The sequence below is a fragment of the Rattus rattus genome, chromosome 7, assembly GCF_011064425.1.
Source record: "Rattus rattus isolate New Zealand chromosome 7, Rrattus_CSIRO_v1, whole genome shotgun sequence".
Classification (NCBI taxonomy): Eukaryota; Metazoa; Chordata; class Mammalia; order Rodentia; family Muridae; genus Rattus; species Rattus rattus.
This window is the reverse complement of record NC_046160.1, coordinates 117,998,049-118,022,863: the sequence shown is the minus strand read 5'-3', so window position 1 is coordinate 118,022,863 and position 24,815 is coordinate 117,998,049. Positions and strand designations below refer to the sequence as shown.

At 41.3% G+C, this 24,815-nt stretch overlaps 1 protein-coding gene across 1 annotated transcript in view; it reads right to left on the bottom strand.

The window, feature by feature from the left end:
• Window positions 1-24,815, bottom strand: part of Dnah11 (dynein axonemal heavy chain 11) — a 298,504-nt gene that overhangs the window by 202,419 nt on the left and 71,270 nt on the right. The window contains exons 27-30 of the mRNA XM_032908348.1: window positions 24,642-24,733; window positions 23,392-23,518; window positions 6,182-6,331; window positions 3,089-3,322 (exon numbers count right to left, since the gene is read on the bottom strand). Coding sequence (XP_032764239.1) covers window positions 3,089-3,322; window positions 6,182-6,331; window positions 23,392-23,518; window positions 24,642-24,733 — 603 coding nt within the window. The remainder of the gene's footprint in view (window positions 1-3,088; window positions 3,323-6,181; window positions 6,332-23,391; window positions 23,519-24,641; window positions 24,734-24,815) is intronic.

Here is a 24,815-nt window from a genome sequence, read left to right as displayed (position 1 = left end):
CTTCTCCAATACTCCTGTTAGTACCAGTTGTTGTTGAAGGCATCCAAGTGACTGGTCTGTCAAACCCTCCAGTGGGTGCTGAAGGGTTTCATAAATGCTTTTATCACAAGCTGGTGACATGGCTCCTTTGGTAACGTGAACACAGTGCAAGCCAGACAATCCTCGGAACTCGTGCAAAAGAAGAAAAGCTAGATCCAGTGGTTCTCATCTGTGATCCAGCATTTCTGTGGTGAGGTGGGAAGTGGAGACAGGAGACTTTCCCAGAGGCCTGCAGACCAGACCTGGTCTGTAATATGAAGTGCAGGAAAAACAAGAGAGATCCTGTCCCAACATGATGAAAGCAAAGAACCAATCCCCCCAAATTGTTCTCTGACCTTTACATATGCTCACTCAGTTCTCCCCCAACACACACACACAGCAGAAGCTTTTAAATCTTCATAACCAAAGGGGGAAGGGGGAGATGAATATTACCTTAAGGACACAAAGCTATGCTTCCAGAGAAGAGCAGAAGTGCATATTTTAATGGCTGACAACCATGGCAGCCTCAAGTAGGATCTGGTAGAGACTTCAACATCTGCAATCTGGGGTTTCAGTTGCCACATGGGAACAGAAATATCACATTTAGATTATGGATCTCACGCTGTCTATGCAAGGCCAGGAGTGGGAACTGAGCACCCAGGACCTTCAGTGTTTCGCATTCCAATAGAGGGCTCTTGAGAAACCTCCACATTCTAGCTCTAAAGACCTGTGAAAACCTGAGGCGCCTGGGGCTTTGGGAAGAAAAGGGCTCCTATAGGACAAACCAAGGTCTCAAATCATGCCTGCCAGGGTAACCAGGAAACATATCCTGAGTTATTAACCACAGATCCAATCCAGAATCCACAGCTCTTGACAAAAAATAGTAGGAAAACACACAACACATAGATGGAGTGCACGTGCACACACACACACACACACACACACACACACATGCCCAGGCACAGACACACGGACACACACATAAAGTATTTGCCCATCTCAGGGTAGAGAGATCCTGCAGACAAAACAAGCCCACATAGCAACTTGAAGAAATGAGCGTTCAGGCACCTAGCAGCACAGCAACTCAATGGCTTTGGCTGGCAATGATCTAAGTAAATCTATTAACTATCTCTGAAATGAGACAGGACAGAAAAACCTGGAAATCACAAGGCTGGATGGTGTAAAAGCTAATTTTAAAGAACTGTTTCGGGGATTGATAGTTCGGATGGTCAAGTGCTTGCTGCCCCTCAGTCCACACAAGACAGCCAGGCCTGTAGCCCATAGCACATGGTTGCAATGTCAGCATGTATGAAGGAGAAACAGGTGGAACCCCTACAGCTCACTGGTCAGCCAGTGCTGCAGAATCCATGAGCTACAAGTTGGTAGGAGACTCTGTCTCCACGGCAAGCCAAGTGACATTACACCAAGGTATAATGTGCCTGAGAAATAATGCCTGAGCTTATTCTCTGGCCTCTATGCTCATATGATAACACAAACATATGTACCTGCATATACAAACATGAAGACTCATACGAGAAAATTTGGGGGAAGCAGAAAAACAATGAAAATAAACTTCCAAGTAAGAATAGTGAAGGGTTGAAAGGGAATCCTTGGACATTCTTGGTGGTAACATAAGTTAGTACAGCCATTATAAAAGCTAGTATAATGGTTCCCCAGAAAGCCAGAGATGGAGCTCCCATATGATCCAGCAATCCCAACACTGGCTATGCATATAAAAGACTGAAGTCTGTGGGTCAAAAGGAGCATCTGCATTCCCATGCTCACTGAAGTGTTACCATAACAACGAAGATACGCCGTAATTTACATGTCCATCAGTGAATGAATAAAATGATGACAGTATGTACAGTGGAGTACTGGAGTATATTCTGCCATTTGAAGCAGCAGCAGTGGATCTAGAGATGTTTTGTTAACTGGAATAGACTAGGGACGTCTACATCAATATCTTGTCTACATATGGGATATTAAAAAAAATTGACAGTATGTAAAGTACTAGCTACAAGAAGCCAGGAGAATCAGGGAGCCGAAGGCACACAGTCAAGAAACTATTGCACACCACGGGACGTATTAGAAAAACTGTGAAGACAGATTCTGAATGTCCCAACCACAGAAAGCAGTTGTCACATCGGATGGCTTGGTTTGGCCATTCTACCCATCATACACGTGTACCAAACGAGTTGTCAACCACAAGTATACAAATTCTTATCATTTAAAACAGGTAAAAGTTTTAAAATAGAAACTGAGGTATTTGGAAGCAAAGTAAGATAATGATCACAATGAACTCAAAAAGAGGTAGGAGAGGAAGTAAGTTTGGCCAAAGCTTAATATAATTAATAATATAATTAATAAGCTATGTGGACAGTGATATATAGACCTACTGATGTAGATAATAGGATTCCAAGTGTATAGCTATAAATATCTATTTACACGTTCATGTTTATTCATACAGTAAGACAGACAGATAGCAGACAGAAGGAAACCTTTGGATGGTTACATGCCGAATGCTATCAGTGGTTTTCATGAGAAAGTAAATCTTTGCTATTTCTCTTCCTGGATGTTTCTTCTTCATCTTCAACAATAAGCAAGTAATTAAATAAGCCATCAAGTTAAAAATAGTAAAACTGATATAAACACATATCCACAGAATGTCATTTACTATTTTAAGAAATAAATATTCGGAGATTCAAGAAATGGCAGGGAGGGAGAACCAAGTGGAAAATCAGCGATGTGTGGAAAGATAGCAGCTCCAGGACCAACGTACCGTAGCCAGAAATTGAGAGAATATTATTTTAATGTTTTTTAATTGTCCTCACTTTATAGGTGTAATTGAGACATAAATATCAACAGATCAACCAGTATCTGAGGAGATTGGCAATGTCTTTAATCTGCATTGTCTAACTTTAAATCTACTAAATTGAAAACAACCTCCCACTTTCTTCACATTAGGAAACCAAGTACCCATTTGTCTCCAAAAGCTAAGGGAAAGCCATAAATAAATGAAGCTTCCTGTTCAATCCCCTTTAACTGTCAAATCTGAGATTCCCGAAAATACCTGTTTCTTATGGAAATCCTTTAGGGCTGTTTCATAGCCCTCCTCTAGCCGACTGAAGGCAATGCCTACATCTGTGGTCCACCATATCTGTGAGCCAGTCAGAGCCACTTGAGCCGGGAAATCAAAGATCCATAGCTCTCTAGGTTTCTCCTCGTAGGCTGCGATGGCTTCTGCGATTGCCAGGCGAACGGTTTCCTTCATGGTCTGTTCCAGTTGCAGAAGCCAGCTCTCCACCTTGGGAGAAAATTGAAATGTGATGGCTCAGGCTGAACAGTGGAAGAGCTGCTCTATGCTCCAGCTACCCTGAAGCCTGTGCAACAGCACCACAGTACACATGGAGTGAGACATACTCCTTTCCTTTCTCTATTTAAGCCTTTCTCCTCCCCAAATTACAGCTAATTTCTTAACCTCTATGTGGGTGACGGACTTCCTAAATGGGACATGGTCATTTATTCTTCAACTTTGAAGATAAGGGGGTTCTAGACAAGAACCCTTGTACTGAGTGTTTAAGAAGTGAGACACCATAGCCTCCTGCTAGGGTATGAGTTGGGGCCTAAACCCTTCAGGATCACAATTTTAAGACTTGTGTCTTCTGACAATATTTTATTCTTCTGAAAGTCCCCCTTCTAAAACTCTTCCCAGTACTTAGTCTTAAGCCAAAGTGTTTTTAGTAAATATCTTAATTATATTCCTACTGGTTCCAATCTTCACACTTGTCAGGAATTAGACAGCATGGTGGTTTTAGAGATAGGACAACTGCTGACTGGTGACAATTAATCTTTTTAAAAACTTCACTTCCAGCTCATTTTTGTTCCCATAAATATATTCTAGCCAGTTTTCCATGCTGTTCAAATGTGCATCTGTTTCTAGTTGGGCATTTAACTCCAAGGCTGTATAGACTGCTCATGTAGAATAGAGTCTAGCAGTAAAATGACTATAATGAATAGATTCCAAGGGCCATAGGAGATGATTACAATGTCCCAACTGATTTCTCTCCCTGCCTTCCAGAGGATGGCAGCAACATTCTAGCCTTTTGGGAACTGGAAAGAAATGGAACACAAATGAGCTGAACACCTTCTTCTTGAGGAGGAAAGGGGACATTGCCCTGGCCATAGTCTGCTGCCTACTATAGGGGGTTTCCCTTGCTTAAAGCGGGGTCTTATTGACATGAACAAGTTCATAGTCCCATGAGCCCCTAGCCAATGGGGTTCAGTATTTCTGCCTTTAAAATGAAGTGCAGAGTCAGAGTCAGGCAGCAAGCACCCACATAGGCCAGTCATTGTTTGCGTATCTCTTTTGAACTCTGGGATGTATGTCCTCAGCATATCTGTCTGTCCTGAGGAGCTCCATTAGGGAAGTCTACAGAGAACCCGACATACTAGACCATGTTTGGATAACTTTGCCAACAACATCAACTTAATGGTATGATTTCATAACGAGTTCTGACTATATGCCAGGTCCTACCCTTTTAAAACCTCTTAACATTCTGCCCAGTCTATGATAAAAATGACCACATCTAGTTAGTATTAATCATATATATGTTCATCTCTTTAGAGAAACAAGGGCCAGAGAGTCTTCATTTCTGATCCCTAAAAGCCCAATTTGATAAATAAATGAATAAATAAATAAATGTAACAGACTAAATTTGGAAGAGGCAACCATAAGAGTGTGGAGAAAGCATAAAAAACACAAAGAAAGAAATTTTAAACAAAGGCAATCGGAAAATGAACGCTATCTATGCTTGGAAGTTTCCAGCACACGCTGCTTATATAGAATAAGTGAGAGCCCTAGGAAATCTTTCAATATCAAGAGTTCCTGCTAGTGACAAGCACATCCATCAGTTGGACGATCCCCCTCTGGGCACCATGCCAGTTGATGAACAGTCTGCCGGGAGGCAGCAGACAGCAACATACTTTTGTCAAGATAGTTTATGGTGACTTGTTCTAATCACTATAATAATATCCTAAAAAGCCCAAGAGATCAAAAATATTTTTTAATCACAGTGTCCTACCATCTGCCTCCCCTTCATTTGGCAGCATTTTCTAGTACGATATTAAAAAGTAACAGAGGGGAGTAAAGAGAACCCTGGTAGCCAATGACACTTCTGCAAAGAACACTTCAAGAAAGCTGTTGCCTAGGCCTGAGAGGGTCTCTCAGAGAGAGCAGTCCCACAGGTACTCCATGAATTAGACCAAGCTAACCGTGCTTCATCAGAAAGAGTGCATGTCCTACCTGGTTAGCTTTTTACCAATGGTATGAAGACATTTGGGGAAAAAAAGAACCTCAACTGAGAGGCATTTTCTTGATTAATTACTTACATGGGAAGGCCCAAATTTAAGGTGGTTGGTACCAATTCTAGACAAGTGGTCCTGAGTTAGGTACAAACATATGGTGAGCAAGCCATTAGGAGCAAGTCAGTAAGCAGCATTCCTCCATGGCTTCTTACCTGACTTCCTCCATGCTGGAGTGTGACCTGAGAGTTGTAAGAGGAAATAACCCATTTCCTCGCCAAGCTGCTTTTGGCCATGGTCTTCATCTTAGCCACAGAGGCCTTAACTAAGACAACCTCTAACTTACCAGACTGTGTTCCAAGCTGTCATACAGCAATTAACTCTTCCTTGTGGGTAGCTGGTAAGAGTGTTTTTAGGTATTTGTCCACGAAGAGTGGAGAATATGCTCAGTTAACTGCACAGGAATTGGGTTAAGTGACACCATCTTGGTAGACCTTACTAATGCCAAGAAGCCGTCCACAGTATTCACAGCAGAATGTCCAGCCACAAACCCTTTTCCCTTCCCACAGCTTCTGATAGGTGGATAAAGCTAGTTTCTGGGCTGCATGTGCTTATGGTCCTATGCACTACTCATACACTCAGTGGCAATCCCTTCTGTCTAGCTGAATTCCAGATATCACTGACCCCTGCAGGATGCTAAGGCTAAATGACCTGGAGATGGCAAACAGCAATCTCCTAGCACAGAACCAAATAGAGCCTGGTTTCTAACATGAACTAAACTGTCTTGCTTGTCCAATTCGACCTTGAGGAATTACCCTAAAATTAGTCCCTTTGTATAGAAAACTTCAAAATCACATCTTACATGGCCTACGCATTCACACCCGGCCTGGAATGAGACATACTCCTTTTCTTTGCTGAACATTCCAACTGCTTTGCACGTGGACACTTCTGGGTTATCTTCGAACTGCAGATCCGAGATGCTGTCGAAGAGTTTGACAAGGTGGCGTGTTACCTAAGACCAGAATGTTAACAAAAAGCTGAGTGTTTCTTACTGTACAAAAACCCTGGTAATTGAGAAACAAAGCCATATGAAGTTACTAACCGTTATCATAAATTTCCAGAATTGTCTCAAAATCAAGGGTACTAATAAAATACAAGTACCCAAAATGAACCTGATGGAGAGGAGGCCAGGCTTCTAATCCCACCATGATATGTAGCCTAGTGAGTGCTCACTATGCCTAGTGCCTGAAGTCTTACCGACATGTCTTGATGTACCACAACTGGGGACATTCATTTTAGTAAAACTTCTATGTTCAAACTTCTAAAACTGAGATTTATATTCTTGGTCTAAAGTACAAGAACATTAGTAAAATATCTAAAATAAACATATGAATTCAAGAGAATCTTATGGTTTCAGGTCCACTGACACCATTTATTCAGTGGGATACTTTGAGTGTCACGCAATCTTAGTAATAAAGAGGCCAAATGTTGTTTCCCAATTTTGATTTATTAGGTAAGTTTTCCAAGTCAACATTGCTGAGACTGAATGGCGGCGAGATTTTGGATTCACAGGTCCAGGGCTCATTAATAAAAACCACTGCCCATGTCCTCACTTCTCACAGACTGCATTCTCCAAAGGAAGTCGATGCATTGAATGTGATGCATCTTATTGAAATTTGACAAATTAAGGTTAAAATGAAAGATGAATACCATAGACCTCTTGTCTGAAGAGGTCAGTCTAGAGAAAAATACCTAATGCCTTCAAATACAATTCCTCAACTAACCACACACCTCCCCTTCCACTGACCCTTCTCATAAAAGTCATGGCAAGGCCTTACCTAGGAACAATGCCTAGCATTGCCATGAAGGATTAAAGAAGAAGGAAGCTTTTCAGTAGCTGGACTTTCACCCAGACATCAGCCAAAGCAATCATCCCTTTTGGAGAAGACTAAGTCACGGCCAGAGATGTGCCCACAGGGAGCATCAGTGATAGGAACTCAACTCCTCCTTGACTCATGGTATCATTGAGCGGAAGACAGTTTCATGGTTCCTCAGCAAATTAAACAGAATCACCAAGAAGCCATCGATAAACCCTACATATAGCCACTTGAACAGACAGTTGTATACAAGTATTCCCTCTGTGGTTCGCAGTAGCCCAATAGTAGAAACAGCCACTCAAATAATGGACAAGCAAATTGTGCAAGGTAGATCCTGCACAATACTGTCCAGCCATGTGAAAGAATGAAGAGTGTGTGTGTGTGTGTGTGTGTGTGATAACGAAGGTTGTAATGTTGGCACATACTCTTGTCCTAGAACTGAGGAAGTGGACACTGAAAGACTGAGTTCAAGTCCAGCCTGGAATAGTTAGTGAGACCCTGTTTCAGAACACATAGGATGTAGCTCAGTGGTAGAACACTTGTCTAGTACAGCCAAAGTTTTGGATTCAATATCTAACTCTGGGAAAAAAAGACAATGTGAATGAACCTTAAGAACATTGAGTTCGATGACAACAGCTGCCAGTCATCCAATCCCATCAACTACATAAGCATCTGCACAAAAGACCAAGAATGTGCAAATCCACAGATACAGACCACAGACCAGTGGTTCCTGGTGGTGCTATGGGGAAAGACATAGGCAAGCAATGTAATGTGTGCAGAAGTGTATTTGAGGGTGACCAAAATGTCTTAGAAACAAAAGAACAGCGTTAGTCGTACAACACTAGGAATGTGCAAATAACACTAAACGGTGTACTTTGAGACAGCTGATTTTTCTGTGCTCTGAGATTTTTCCTCAGCTGGAAACAAAGGCTACTGTCAGCAGAAACTAGTCTGAAGCCCGGCAACGTTTCCCAGCACACAGGTCTCGCCTCTGTCAAGAGTGCTTCTCAGCCTATATTTTAGCTGGTCTTGGTATGTAACAGCAGCTGCCTGAGCTATCTGCATGACAAGCCCAGTAAGTTTCCTTTGGGTCAACTTAGTCTTTAAAAGTCTTCAATCTTCACACATTGCTGCACCTGCAGTTTTAGCTTTAAGGAAATAGCATTGAGACATCTTCAAGTTTAAAACAGATGGGTTTCTGAGGTTCTTCCTTACTTCAGATGTAGGGAGAGGGGTGGGCGGATCACTACCTGAGCTATCGTATCCACCTCCATCTCCACACACTGCCCAAAGGGCATTTATACATAGAACATCCCTGCAATAATCAAACCATCCACTCTCACCACTGAGGGGGCCAGGAAGCGCACAGATGTCAAACGGCTTCCACCGGGTAATGGGCCTAGATAATACTCAACTGAAAATCTGCAGGATAAATGAGACCTCAGCCATCGGCACCCTCACGCATTATTGCTTGGCTCAGAAAATAATTTCACAACAACTTCTGGCCTTATAGCTACCCTGGCAGTTGCCAGAAAATGTAAATCTCTTAACTTCCAGTCCTCATGACTTGTGTCTGGTGTTGTTGAAATCAGATGTTTCTTCCTTGTTGAAATTTTCTAAGAGGACTTTTTAAAACAAATGTTTTCTGATGAAGTCTCTTTGTATCTTAAGTGAAATTAGATTTTCTTCTTCTTGGTTAACTGATTGGGAAAAAGATTTTATTTCACAACTAAAAACATACATTGAAATAACACTTTCAGACTATTATTAAAGAAATTAAATCTTCATCATGCCCTAGGTTTGTTTCCAAAAGATTATCGGTAAGAACTGAAGAATGTTCCTGCATGTTACTTGGGTGTTGTGCCAACTAATACATACATACTGTCTCAGCTTGTCATAATAGTGTGTGTTCATAAAATACGGTCATGTGACCTGAAAGTACATCAACCATCTTAGTATGCAACAGGGAGACTTATGACACTACAAAGACCTTTAAAAAGGTTTGGTAAAGATGGGTCAAGGACACCACAAGAAAACATATAGAATCAACTAACCTGGGACCATAGGAGCTCACAGAGACTGAACCACCAATCAGGGAGCCTGCATGGGACTGACCTAGCCCCTCTGCACATTTGTTACAGCTGTATAGCTTAGTATTCATGTGGGCCTCCTAACAGCAGGAGCAGGGGCTGTCTCTGACTCTGTCGCCTGCCTTTGGGACCTTTTCCTTCTACTGGGCCACCTCACCTAGCCTCAGTAGGAGAGGATACATCTAGTTTTACTGCAACTTGGTATACCAGGACTGGGTAATATTCATGGGATATCTGAAGAGAAAAGGAGACATGGATGAGGTCCTGGGGGCAGGGCTTGGAGGAGGGAGGGCAAACTGCAGTGGGGATGTAAAGTTAATTAATTAATCAATTAATAGAAAAAATGGCGAAACATTAAAATCTTACCCTGGGTTGTAAATGTTTAAGGAACTAGAGAACTAGAGAAAACGGGAAAGCTATCTGGTACAGTGTAGTTCAAAATAGCAAATGTATTGAAGCAAGTGGGTTGTAGAAGACTTAGGGGACATTGAACAGTGCTGGTCTCTTCTGCCTTGTGCACTTGAAGTAGCAACTCCTCTGTGTCTTCGCAAAGAAATCCTTTTGCGTTTGGGTCAACTACTGACATGTTGTTCTTGGAGCTCTCAGTGTCACGAGCCTTTTTATGTTTCTTAGGTAGGGCATCTGTTTGTTTTGTGTTGTTTCTTGGTTTCCTTTATTTTGTTTGGTATTCTGTTTTATTGCCTCACTGGCATCACTTTACTCTGGATCACGTCATCCCTTTTGTTCCAACCATGGCTGTCGTCCATGCCAGGAAGCTTGTTCTTCATAAGCCGCATGCCTGCCTGTATGTGCAGACCTTCTCAGGGTAAGGAGTCATCCTCCAGTTGCCTGTCTTTAACTCCAAGTGTATTTGACTTGATGTCTACTTCTAGCATTATCCTCAGACGGCACGATTTCTACAAGTCTCTACATGTTCGCCTTTCCACCAATCCCTGTCTTTGTCACTTTTTGTTGCACATTTCATGTGGCCTATCCTAGGGACACTGAGGTCACACAATGATATCTTGGCAGCAGATAACAGTGACTTATGGCTGACAGCATTTGAAAGATATGATCTAACTCTTGCTGATAATGTTGTACATTTGTGATTTCTGTGGGCCAACAAGCCAGCAGTTATGGCTTTACTCTGTTGTCCCCCACCAGTACAGTGTAGCATCTCAAATGTGAATTGTGTTGTCAGGGAACTGGGCTATGTTATTGGTCCTTGGTAACTGAAGTCTGTACTGATGGAACCATACACAGAATCTTTTATAAAATGTAAGGAATTACATTTTATAATTTACAATGCAAATTAATAGCATAGCTTATGACTTTCACCTGCTATGAAGGGGAGAAAGATGAAATTGATCATTTCTAATTCCCTTCTCAAACTTCACCATTGGTTTTTATTTCTACTACCTAATTTACGTTTCTTCAGTGTTCATGAAGATGCTGCTCCTCGCTAAGGCAAAACACACAGAGCTGCAGCACAGCAGGCCTGGAGAGCACCTAGCAGCCCATCGGTGTGTTCATGAACTCGTTCATGAAGACAATACCCACCAACATGTAAGAACTTAAACACGGGCAGTTCTGCCTTACGAAGCTATTAGTCTCTAGAATAAGACTGGATGTGAGTTATTATTATCACATGCATAAATATTTAAGCCAATCTGTCAGAACAGTAGACAATTATTCTTGTTTCAGAATAGAATTTATTATTGGTGGTGATACAGCATCATTGGGAGTCTAAATCTATTTTAGAGGCTTTGGTCATAGCACATTCACATAGTAAAACTTTAAGTAACCGTCATACCCCACATTGCATAGTAATATGATTGTCTTTTTAAATACATAGGACAGATACATAAAGCAGTACATTCACCCAGAAAGAGTACCCAGGAGTATATTCTAAGAACAGCACATCTTAGGCTGCATTATATATTGTATAATTTTACATAAGGTAATCTAATACAGATTCTATACTTTTTCAAGTAAACTTACAAACACTGGAACTCATATAGAGGAAAATGGGGTAAAATATATATTCAACTGGGTGAACTTTTATACAGAAGACATGATTCTTGCAGATAGCCAACACCATTGCTGAATAGAAGAACAGTATAGGAGGCTTGTGAGTGCTCAGCCCTAATGTGACATATATGTATATGTCATATACATACATATACAAAATATACATATATATTATGTGTACATATATTATATACACACAATATACATATATATTATATGCATATATATAACCTATATATATTATATCCATATATTATATATTACATATAACAACATACATATATATACATATATGTTTATAAACATCATTCAAGGCTCAGGGATCTATGCAGAAGGGAGCTAGGAGTGTTGGATGACTTCAAGGAAACTGTTTTTTCCAGACACAGAAGGGCAGATGTACATGTGAACTCACAGGGACTTTAACAGCTTGGACAGGATTTACACAGCTAAAGCCAGACAAACCCCCAGCATGGACAAGGGGAGGAGTCATTGGCATTTGATTGCTGATGGGAAAGGGAGAGTCAGTTTTCTTTAACAGTGTGGTAACTTGTGTATCAACTATTCCTTCAGAGTAGGCCTTATACCCAGGGGTAGTTCTACCAACACAAACTGTACTCAATGAGGAGAAATAGAGAAGGTGGGGGAGAGAGAAAAGGAGGAGGAATTTGCAAGTGGTCTAGGAAACTGGAGGCAGTAAAGATGATCAAATTAGACAGGACAGAATTTTCAAAGAATAATAATCTTATCCTTTAAAAAGAAATGAAATAGAAGACCACGACCTAAACATTTCTCATGGCCCATCTGAGTTTTTCTTCCTCTCAAAATGGAAATTTTCAAAAAGACCAACAATAAACATGTATAAAAGCAAACACTCATACAATGTTTCCTGCCCTTTCCTGTGACTTCTGGACTCCTGTGACTTAAGATTGTGAGTTTTTAAATGTTAGTCTCTTGGTATATTTGGTCTTTGTATTTGTGATAGGAGTTTGTGAACCCCAAATCATGTCAAAGATTAGAGGCGTACCTATGCAAATTAAAAAGAAGCAATGGGTACTCACTCTCCGACACGAGGGTTAATAGCATGTATCAGAGCCATCCCATATTGGCAAGTCAGAACAATGCTGTAGGTGACAGCAAGGCATCTTCAGGAAAGAAAAAATGAGGAAAGACAGAGGAAAGAAAGAAGATAGTAAAAGAGATCAGGGAGGAAGGAGGAAGGCAAACAGCCTCATAAGTTAGAACTCCATATTTTCAATTTCACATACAGTCTTTCATCCTAAAGTAGTAGCTAGCTAATAAAGGTCTTAATGGACACTCCTGCTTATAACCATCTATGAACCAATGACATGTCAATGAGCTTTGAAAGAATCATCAATTACTTCCAGTATTTAGTGGGTTGTCATTGTGGCAGTTCTGCAGCTTATAGTGACTGTGTGTTGGAGAACTCCATTGCATCAGCTAGTCACAGATCTCATAGACTTGTGGTCTGCTGGTATCCGTGGCTTCTCCAACTGTAGTGCAGGTGATGGTTTGGTCCTGTGTTCACTGACCAGGAAATTAGTGGTGACTCATTGTGTAGGGTTGCCACAGCTTTCAAAAAGCAGTGAAATTCTAAGGCTTAATACAAAAGAGCTCAAGAACCCTTTGCAATGACTCACTGGCTAGACAAAGCACAGGGCAGTGCAAAGGGAGAGACAAGCTTGACGGAAGAAGAAATGAGGCAGGGGGAGGGGTCAAATAGGTAGCCATTTTTTACCACAGCATGTTCAAAGTTTTCTTGATTTTTATACAATTAACTCATCATTCAACAATCCATAGATACACTACTGTTTTCCTTCTTGCTGCTAAGAAACCAAGGATTTAAAGTACAATGAAAATGATACAGTGGTCAAGAGAGCCATGAACTAATCTCATGTCTATACAATTTCAAAGATTCTCCTCTTTCTATACCACCTGCTTTCTGATGGGTGGTTAATATGCCCGTCTTATCTGCTTCCATGCAGTTAGCATTTCAGTCTTCAGACTTTATAATTCCATCTGGCATCATCTTCCTATTGCTTAACACAATTCCTTTAACATGTCCCATAACACCGGTTTGCTGGTGTGAAACTGTCCAGCTTTTCTGCACCTGAAGAAAACATCCTCACTTTCCCTTCATCTTTAAAATATCCTTTCTCTGGTAGAGAACTTCAGCTTGACAGACTTGCAGTACACTGAAGCCAAGGCTCTGTTGTCTGATCGCTTGCATTTTTTCCAGTGTGAGGTCAGCTGTCATCTGTTCATTTTGCTCTTTTGTGTGTCCTGGGGCTTTGTGGGTTATAGTTAGGTGTTTGGGGTTATTTTTTCTTGGTTATAAACAATCTGAGCAGCTTTTGTTGTTGTTGCTGTTGTTGTTTTGGTTTTCTTCATATTTTCTCTCCTTCTCACATTCTCCCTCTCCCCCTCTCTCTATGCCCCTCATTCTCCTCTCCTTTCTCTCCCTCCTCTCTTGATTTTTGAGGCAGGATCTCACTCTATGGCCAAGACTGGCCTGGAACTCACTTTATATCCCAGGTTAGTCTCAAGTTTATGGTATGCCTCCTGCTTCAACTCCTGGGCATTGGGATTACACCCAAGTGTTACTAAGTCTCATAAATTCACACTTTCCATCAATCTGGAAAGATTTGGCTGTACTTTTGCAAATATTTCTCTCCCTCCTCCTGCCCCCTACTTTAGAAAGGTATAGTGCATAGGAAACTTTCTTAGGATTTCTGTATCTCTGCTTGCCGTTTATATACACGGAATACAGATGTAACAACTGACACTTTGCCTGCCAGTTCTAACATCTGGGTTATTTTGAGGTCAGTTTTCTTTTCTTTTCTCATTGGATATTTTAAATTTACATTTCAAATGTTATCCTCTTTCCCAGTTTCCCATCCATAAACCCCCTACTCCATCCCCCTCCCCCTGCTTCTATGAAGGTATTCCCCCACCCACCCCTTTCTTGCCTCCCCACCCTGACATTCCCCTACACTGGGCATTGAGCCTTGACAGAACCAAGGGCTTCTCCTCCCATTGATGCCCAACAAGGTCATCCTCTGCTACACATGCAGCTGGAGCCATGGGTCTGTCCATGTGTACTCTTTGGATGGTGGTTTAGTCCCTGGGAGCTCTGTTTGGTTGGTATTGTTGTTCTTATGGGGTTACAAGCCCCTTCAGCTCCTTCAGTCCTTTCTCTAATTCTTCCAATGGGGACCCCATTCTCAGTTCAATGGTTGTCTGTGAGCATCCTCCTCTGTATTTATCATGTTCTGGCAGAGCCTCTCAGGAGACAGCTATAACAGGATCCTGTCAGCATGTACTTCTTGGCATCAGCAATATTGTCTGGGTTTGGTGGCTGTATATGGCCTAGATCCCCAGGTGGGGCAGTCTCTGGATGGCCTTTCCTTCAGTCTCTGCTCCACGCATTTCTCCATACTTCCTCCTATGAAATTTTTGTTCTCCCTTCTGAGAAGGACTGAAGCATCCATACTTTGGTCGTCCTTCTTCTTGAGCTTCATGTGGCCTTATTAATTGTATGTTGGGTAATCTCAGCTTTTGGGCTAATGATCCACTTATCAGTGAGTACATACCATGTGCGGTTTTTGCATGATTGGGTTACCTCACTCAGGATGATACCTTTTAGTACCAACCATTTGACTAAGAATTTCATAAAGTCGTTGTTTTTAATAGCTGACTAGTACTCTGTTTTGCAAATGTACCACATTTTCTGTATCCATTCCTCTGGTGAGGGACATCTGGGTTATTTCCAGCTTCTGGCTATTATAAATAAGGCTGCTATGGACATAGTAGAGCATGTGTCCTTGTTATATGTTGGAGTATCTTTTGGGTATATGCCCAGGAGTGGTATAGCTAGGTCCTTAGGTAGTACTAGGTCCAATTTTTGAGGAACCACCTGACTGATTTCCAGAGTGGTTTTACCAGCTTGCAATCCCACCTGGAGACAGTCTGCTCCTGGCTTCCTTTGGATAAAGATGTAGAACTCTCAGCTCCTTCTCCAGCACCATGACTGCCTGTCTGCTGCCAGGAACCCTGTCTTGATGATAATGGACTGAACCTCTGACCCTGTAAGCCAGCCCCAATTAAATGTTGTCTTTTATAAGAGTTGCCTTGGTCATGGTGTCTGCTCACAGCAGTAAAACCCTAAGACATCAGTCATTCATTTGTTCTTCAGTGATACCTGTAATTCAGTAAAGTTGTTTAGAAACTTTTGATCTTGAAGATTTAGCTATGAAAAACATTGTTTGGCAGGATTAGAATAGTGTGCAACACAGAGCTAATTATTCCTCATGATCAGGCAAGATCTTCACTGTAGTCTACCAATAAATCCTAAGGGTGTCTGGCCTCAGACATGGAAACAGACACTACTCCTAGCCTGTGAATATCCGTGCTTTTGTCTCCAATCGTCTCAGATGGGTCATTCCCTCACTCACACTCACTAATCAAACCTTCCCCTAACTCACTCACGGGAGCCTCTAAGGTTTTAGAGATCACTTTTTCTTGCCTCCAGGTATCCTGTTCTGAAGACTGGAGCCCAAGGCAGCCATCATGGTACTCACTTGCCTGCTTCTTGCTCCTTGTAAATCACAGTTTCTACTGTCTACCATCCAGGATTAATAATGCTATCTCTTTTGTCAGAATTGTTAGTTCTAGGTAGGAGATTAAATCTAGCTCCTATTATGCTATCATGACCACAAGCAGTACTGTGTCTGTCCCATTATGGGTTTTGTTACTTTTCTTGGATGATTTGATTGCTTATGTCTGCCAGCTACTAGGAAACACCCATGTATGAACTACCTGGGTTGAATGCTCTGCTCATCTGTATATACTGGAGTACCACCAACCTTACCTTCTTCACAGGGTTCATATACATGTATACACATATACATATACACAGATATACATATATATACATTTACATATATACACACATATATCATATACACACATATCATATATATGTTCTGTATACATCTTTTAACACATTGCGACATCATTTCCCACTTTGGTTTTTGCATTATTAGTAGTTTTTAAAAATTTTTAAGGCTAGCACAATCAAATCTCAACATACCTTTTATTATTTTATTCCATTTTAAGATAATTTTTCAAATCTGAGACCATAAAAATATCTTCCCCCACATGTTTAGCTCCATTTCCTTGCCTTACCCTTCCCATGGCAATCTATAGCTAAGTAGAACTGAGTTTTAGATAAGATATGTAATATAATCTCTCTCCCAACCCCCTATTGCCCTGAACTCCAGCAAATTTATACCCAATTGACCTTAAAGCCACTTCTTGCTGTTTTGATACTCCAGATAATGTCCTTCCTGGTGGGCCTGCATTTGGTATTTTTGTGGTGTATTTTTTTTCTTTCAAGTTCTGCGAGACTAAGGAGAATGCTAACCAGTTTGACACATATATGAATCACTTCACATCTCAAGAGAAAGAGCTACGCCCAATGTCAGGCAAAGGCCTCTGTGTCTCCCCTTCCCCTCCTATCTTTGTCTCTCCAATGTCCTTTAGACAATGCTCTTCACTGCATTAAAATAGATTTAGTTCAGTGTTTTAATCCAGCTTTTCTTTTTCCCGGAAGAAAAGTATGTTTCCGAAAGTCCTACCCATTGAACTTCACTAAAACCAAGAAGTCTTAATAAGCAATGGCAAACCAAGGATAGGGCTAGAACTCCTTGCTGGCAAAACATAACATTAAAGAGGCATTTGCTTTACTCTCAGGTTATAACTCTTTGATATTATTGTATAGTATACAAATTGGCTATGGAAGGAATTCCAGTGATGGATTTGCTTTAGTAGAGTTCTAAGCAGTGGCAACATAGTTTACAAAATGAAAAAGATACATTGTTACATAAACCATGTTTAAGTATTTAACTTCATTGATAGGATAATAAAAGATCATTTCTATTGGATATGAAATATATTTGAAAGCTTCATACCATTTTAAAAACACATACCTAAAAGTTTAATCCTCTATATGTCAGGCTGACTTGAGATAAAGGGATCCATTTACAAAAGGACAAAGTCTCAAGGTGTCCCACTGGGTAGTGTCTACCAACATCCACACTTCCATGAGAAACTTCTTTTTCTTGTTCAACAGCAAGGCTGACAACAAGCAACTGCCTTCTGTGGGTTTGCATCCATTGCTGGTTCTTTACTCCTTCCTCAACTCTACTCTAGGTCAGGGGCAATTTCTTTCCTCCACTTTAAAAATTTAAGATTCTCCCAGTGTGGTTTTGGGTATTTGAAGGAGCGTTTTATGAGTGTGTTGTGTGCATTTGAGTGTGTAGTGTGTGTGTGTGGGGGGTGGGTATTATGCAGGTATAGGCCTAAGGTTATGTTGATTGTCAGTGGTTTCTTCTGGCTGCAGCTAAGCTAGCCAGTCCACTTGCTCTGGGGATCTAACCTCTGGTCTCCACAGGACAAGTGTGCTTTCTCTGTTGAGCCACTTCCCGGGCTCTCCCTCCTGAGTTCCATTTCATGAGAAAAAAATGGGATTTGTGGTTGGTTTCATTTCAAGTAAAGCTGTTTGATTTGCAAACCCTCAACTGCATCTGCATCTGAGGGCAATTTCCTCTTAGCTCTCTGTAGAAGAATATCACCTTGCACTCAAGGTATAACACTACTCAGTAGTTTCTGAGCCCCATCACTCTGAAATCCTAGTGCAGAAACTTCTACAATTTCATGAAGAGAGTCAGGAAAGAAGCTGCTCATATGAACACACTCCATACAGATGTGGATCTCTGTACAAACACACTGCACATGAGTGTGGGTTTCTGTGCAAACACTGCACATGGATGTGGTTCTCTGTACAAACACTGCACATGGATGTGGGTCTCTGTGTAAACACTGCACATGGATGTGGGTCTCTGTGCAAACACACTGCACATGGATGTGGGTCTCTGTGCAAACACTGCACATGGATGTGGTTCTCCATGCAAACACTGCACATGGATGTGGGTCTCTGTGCAAACACACTGCACATGGATGTGGGTGTCTGTGCAAACACATTGCACATGAATGTGGGTCTCTGTACCAACACACTGCACATGGATGTGGTCTCTGTACAAACACACTGCACATGGATGTGGGTCTCTGTGCAAACACTGCACATGGATGTGGGTCTCTGTATAAATAAACTGCACATGGCCATAGGTCTCTGTACAAACACTGCCAATGGATGTGGGTCTTTGTACACATAAGGGTCTCTATGCAAACACACTGTACACAGATGTGGTCTAGTCTGTGCCCGCCTAAGATCTGGCAATGCCTTCCATCCTAATAGTCAGCCTGTTTCCCAGCATCACCTTCCTGCCTGCCAATGTTGACAGTGTGTAAGAACCATCTGTTGCTTGCCATCTGTCTCCTTGCTTCAGTGTGGAAGACTTCTTCAAAGATAAGTTGGCCCATTTCCTCTCGTGTAGTCTAGTGTTATGTTCCTGCCCTTAAAGGGCATTCCCTGAGCATGTGTACTATTCATCTCGTCACTTCAGTGGACACCTGGTGAACTCAGTTCCACCAATGCAGCTCTCTGACACCTGTATTAAAATAGCATTCCCACAAGAGAAATATGCTTTGACATATTTAATCTGGTACATCCAGCACATAGTTTTAATATGCGGATGAGCATGAAACTTCACGAAATGGTTTGCCTTCCTTTACTAATAAGTCTTGGAAACAAGATGTGTATTTCATATCTATAGAATATTTTGTTCAGGAATGATCATCAAAAATAATACTTCATCTTTACTTTAGAGTTCCTAAGATTTCCCAGGTCAATGGCAGACTCACCCAAGCTGTTGTGATCCTAATAAAGGTTCCTAATAGCTGAACAACTAAATTAATCAAACTGGTTAAAATTAAAAGGCCAAGTATTTGGTTGCTACACCTCAGGCACTCAATAGTCACATGTGGTTCATGACACAAATATACAAATCATCATATAATATATATATTATTGTATTATATTACATAGAAGTTTCTTCTTCAGTTTAGCTCCATGATGAAGGACTCTCCATGAGTCAATCACCATATATTAACTAAACTCCCCACAGTGAATACAGGGGAAAAAAAAAACTTTCCTAGGAAAAACCTTAGCTGTCACTTCATTAGGACCCACTGGCTAAAACTATCCAGAATTGTCTAAGTTACATTAAGTTACAGCTACACCTTAGAAGGGCATGCAAGAGTATTCTAGTATCATTTAAATTTGCTACACTTGTTTAGTCCATGCACATACGGATACTTTTTAATAAATAATATTTAATAATACTTTTTAATAAAGAATGTGTCATACATCACTACTGCACGAAGCCTGTGAATGCTATGAGTATGTGTAAAGTTTTATTTCTGCAGCGATGAACAGGAAGATCAATCCATTGTCGTGCAGATAATCTATGCACTGAGGAGGTTGGGCTGGATTTCAAAGGGAGAGAAATCTTCAAATCCTGAGCTAAGCCTAGTTTAGTGACTGCCAATACTGGCTGCAGACATCCAGGATACGCCAAACTGAGTCTTTGGCATGGCTGCCCCAGTGCCTTAAATCGGGAACAGAATGGAAGCGGTTTCCACGTCAGACCTCCCTGCTTGAAAAGCTCAGGCTAAACAAATTCCGCAATTAACTTCAGCCACTCTCTTGGACCAACATTCTTAAATTAAGTGTGGGGGGTGGGGTAAGTGAAGAATTCGAGCCATTCACAAAATGTCAAGATGAGTTATCTGCACACAAGGGTGTCTTTTATGGGCCAATTGCATTGTTACTGCACAAGCTGCCATCTCGTGTTATCTTGGTCACACTACCAGGAGCACATTTAAGAATGTCAGCACAAAGGGCAGAAATGGACACGCTCTGTCTGGTGGTCAGAAACTGATTCTGATATTGCAAATGGGGTAAGAGAAGACGGCTAAGCTACGCTGTCCAAATGCACAAGACGAAACGGTTTCATAGCTAGTGACCAAGAATTCATAATGCATGGTGACCTCTCAGACAATGAAGCAAGCTATGTTGTGACTCCAGACTACACAAATTAGTCTAAGGACCTTACTGATCCCCTGTGAAACAGGTCCCTCTGGAGTTGCTATTTGTGCCACCAAGACTGGTGAGTACTTTCTGATAACATTATGTTATTAACAATGTGATAACATGTTAAATGAACCAGAATGACTCAGAGTTGTTTTCCACATGCCCTCTACCCAAGGCCAGAAATACTTATGGGAGGAGGGGTTTGTAAGGTTGTAAGAGAAAAAAGTACTAGACATCTTCATGAACCATTATCTGCTGGACATGATGCCATTGAAATGAACTCACAACTGTAACTGTACAGGATCAAGCCAGCTGAAATCCCAGCATGGACAAGGAAGGGTCTCATAAATGTCCCCCTAGTAACTGATGACTGCTGGGAAGGGGATGCACCCCTGGAAAGTCCCCTGCAGCAGGAGGTGGTTCTACAACCATGTACATGCAGACAGTACTAACAGAGTCATAGGAGAAACAGAGTGGGGTTGGGGGAGGAGAAGAAAAATGGATGGGGGAAGAGGAACTGGTAGAAAGAAATGGTGAATAGATTTAACCAAAGCACTACATTATATGCATATGAAACGATGTATTATATATGTATAAAATTCTAAGTAAAATACATTGTATAAAGTTTTCAAAGTATAAAAACATTTCTACATAGTTTCAGTGAAATTACATCTCAAGTGATTTGAAATAATGTGCCTTCTTCGGAAGATTGCAGACTCAACCAGAAATTAAACCATTTCAAAGCTAATAGGTTAGGACAACCACACCATCCCTACAGCCATGTGACCTGACCTCTCATTAGTATGGAATGAAGACCTTGTCGAGGGCTTTTGTCAATAGGGCTGTGGGACATCCAGACATCACTGTGCTGTGCTCCAGCCCTTGGCTTCATAGTAAGTTAACATCCTTAACACTTTATATTTTTCAGCTGTTCATTAAGGACAATACTAGTTCTAGTGCTAAAAGCTGTGTGTCTAGTAATTGTTGTTTTAAGAGTTTGATCATAATCCATGAATAAAATGAGGGTGGGTTACAGCAGTGAGGCAAACTAACACTAGCTAGAAAAGATGATTTGTTAATATGGAGGTATAAAGGCTTGTGACAACTACAGGGGGATTCAGAGAAATACCTAACACCAGCAAGTGAAACAAATCGGTATCAAGGACCTGTATACCACTCAAGGTATGGTTTGGGTGAGCCTTTAAGCATGTTTTAAAAAGTTGTTATTAGAAAGAAAGCTAGGGAGACTTCTCAGTCAGCACAATGCTGGCCTTGCAAGCATATAGGTCTCAGTCTTGTCTCCAGAACAAAGGCAAAAAAGCTAGGTTCAACGGGGTGGTACATGTTCTTAATCCCAGCACTTCGGGGTTGAATGGCCAGCTAGCCTAATACTCAGCGTGTGGATCCTCAGTACTGAGTGTGAGGGTAAATGGTAGCAACTGCCTGACAGTCAGGGACAGTTGGGAAACTGCAGAAAATGTGTCCTAGCATGTATGAGGCCCTTGTTCAGTCCTCTGTCCCACAAATCATCCCCCTAAACTCTTCCTCATCATAAATAGCCAGAAAAGGGAATGAAAAATCACTGTTACACCCAAGCGCTGCCTGAAAGCCTGGGCTTCACACTGAGATGAGCTGGGGCTGCCATATTGATCTTGACCAATTGTTTTCAGTACACTCATTAATTTTTAATGAGAACACTAGACTGAGGACTTATAATACCTGCCCAAAGTGTTATAAAAGGGTCTTCTACTAGTATAAAGGTATTTGACAGGGAACATTTGGGGTTAAAATAAAAATATTAGTATCTTGTGCTTATTGTTCTGCAGCATTAACACTGTGGGTACACACGTTTACGTATTTGAAGGGCTGTGCTTAAAAGAAAGGCAGCATTGTCCTGCTCCAGACTTACATGCATTTGCTTTCCATGCAGGAATTTGAACTTGTATTATAAGCATTTGAACTTGAAATGTCTTTGGGACTCGAGAGGTTAATGGAACAGCTCTCGTCTTAAAACTCCACCCACTGGTCGTGAGGACATCTGTGAGGATTATTGGAGTGTAAGTGTGGTGATGATGATTATGTTTGAGATTAGTTTTTTTTTAAAGAATCTAATTGCAAGCTGTATTAATATGCAAAGCATGGATGTTACCCATCCAGAGGGACTTTCTTCGCAGAGCCAACCCAGAGCACGCATGAAGACACAAATGGGACCTAAATGGGGCCCCAGAAAATGTTGTCCGTGTTGACTAATAACGCCAGTATTTGTAGAAATATCTCACTTGTATGGAGCAACAAGAGTATTCAATTCAACCCTTAAAGTTAAATTATAACCAAGGAAAAATAGTCATGACAACTACTGCATCTAGCCAACAGCAAAATGCACATTGTATCGTAAAACTGCATTGTAAATTGATAAAGGTTTCACAGAGAGCAAGCGCATGAAAGTATCTGGAGAAAGAGTTGGCTTTTTCTGAGGTATATAAACTTCACAACGATAAAGCATGAACTTCAGTCTAGAGACTAACACTGTATTCTAGGAGTGGCTACAAGCACCTTCATAACCTTGGGAGATCAGTGGAGACCATGAATCTGAGGGAGTGACATCTTTTAAATGTTCCCAGCAGGACCCATACAGCTTGTCTCTGCGATGAGATCTCAGATTACACAAGGTAATTTAAGCACTCCTTCACTCTCACTGTCGATCTGCGGATGTGGGAACCGGTGGTACGTCACTTTTGCGTGAACAGAGGGAGGAATCCAGGTGAGAAGGCAGGCCTGTCCCCTGTCCCAGGATGCTACCTTTTGCTTAGCACCAGGGCAGTTGCTCCTGCTACTCCCCACAGAGCTTAGCCTCTCCTTTCCCTCTGTTGCTACATTAAGAAATTTAGATGCAGATTTTCTAGTTCCTGGCACATGCGATGTGACAGATGGCATCTGATAATGACGGAGAAACTGGGACACTTAGCTAATCGGCAGAGCACAGGACTTCCAAAACCATTACCTGCTTCGGCTGTGCTCCCTTGGAGAGAAGGTCCAGCAAGTCTGCGGAGGAGATGAAGTAGAAGCGAGGGAACGTGACCCGCTTGGTTTCCAGGTACTCAGCCAGGGCTTTTTCACAAAGAGAGAGCCTGCATGAACAAAGACCCTTCTTAAGCAAGCCCTGTGCTTCTGACACTGACATCGACCGTGACTCTGTTCAACCAGGAAGCTCGCTCTTTCATAGCTGCCCCCTCCACCTTCTACTCCTACTTACAAACAGGACACAGCCAGGGTCATGGGAGTCGGGGGGACACATACACTCACACACCATTATACCCCAGACTTGGGTTTATGATACTCATTGCTTCCGATGAAGACTACATTTGACATTGCTCATCTGAAGCATAAGTTGCAGTAGTAAAGCTACAACTGGGCAAAGCCCTTTCCCAAATGGATATCTGTAAAACACAAGTGACTCTGACCTTCTCTGGCATTCAGCAGAGTCATGAGATCCAGAACTGCTGCTGCATTATCATCCAAACTCCTAACCATTGACTAAATAGTAACAACCACGTCCTATCAGGAAGCATCTTGTCTAAATTGTTGTTTTGCTCATTTTAAAGCAAAAGCCCGAATGTTCCTGTGGATTATATGTTAATGTGACTTTCCAAATAGCCCTTAGGGAAAAGATTTTGAAAGCATTGAGATATTCCTTAAGGGTGATATATAGTTCAAAGCATAAAGCATACACATAGCTCATGTCCATAATGTGGCACTTGGAAAGCTGAGGCAGGAGGATCCCTTTGAGTTCAATGGTATTCTGGAATCAAAACTACTGAAAAATAACAAAGGAGGGGAAGAATGAGATGATCATTGAGATGAGGGGAAATGAATTGGAATATACTTTATTATATATAATATATGCATATACACATATACATATACATTCATACACATATACACACATATATACATACACACATATACATATACATATACATATATATATATGTATGTATGTATGTATATACACATACCCTGACTAAAGGACTACGAGCAAGTGAGAACTGTCCTGGCTTTTGGTGCACAGTAGGTGTTTAATCAGTATGTGTAGGATGATATGATGAAAGAATTGATCAGTTATCAGGAACCTGACCTAATACTCACAAGACAACTACAGAGAGCACAGAGCGACTTCTATTACATGTGATTAAACATCGTTAGAATGTGAAAGAAATATGTGTCAACTGGTCCCCCTGCTCCTTTTCTTACCTGTGCTGAAAATCTTTAAGTTTCTCATAGAGGTGGGGTCTGCATGTTGCTTCTAAGACGTTTTTTATCTTGGCTGTCTTGAACATTAACTCCTATATAAAAGTAAAACATAGGCATTAGAAATTGATCCATTCTCCTTTCACAGAGGGGATTAGAATTGGAGAGTGTAACAGC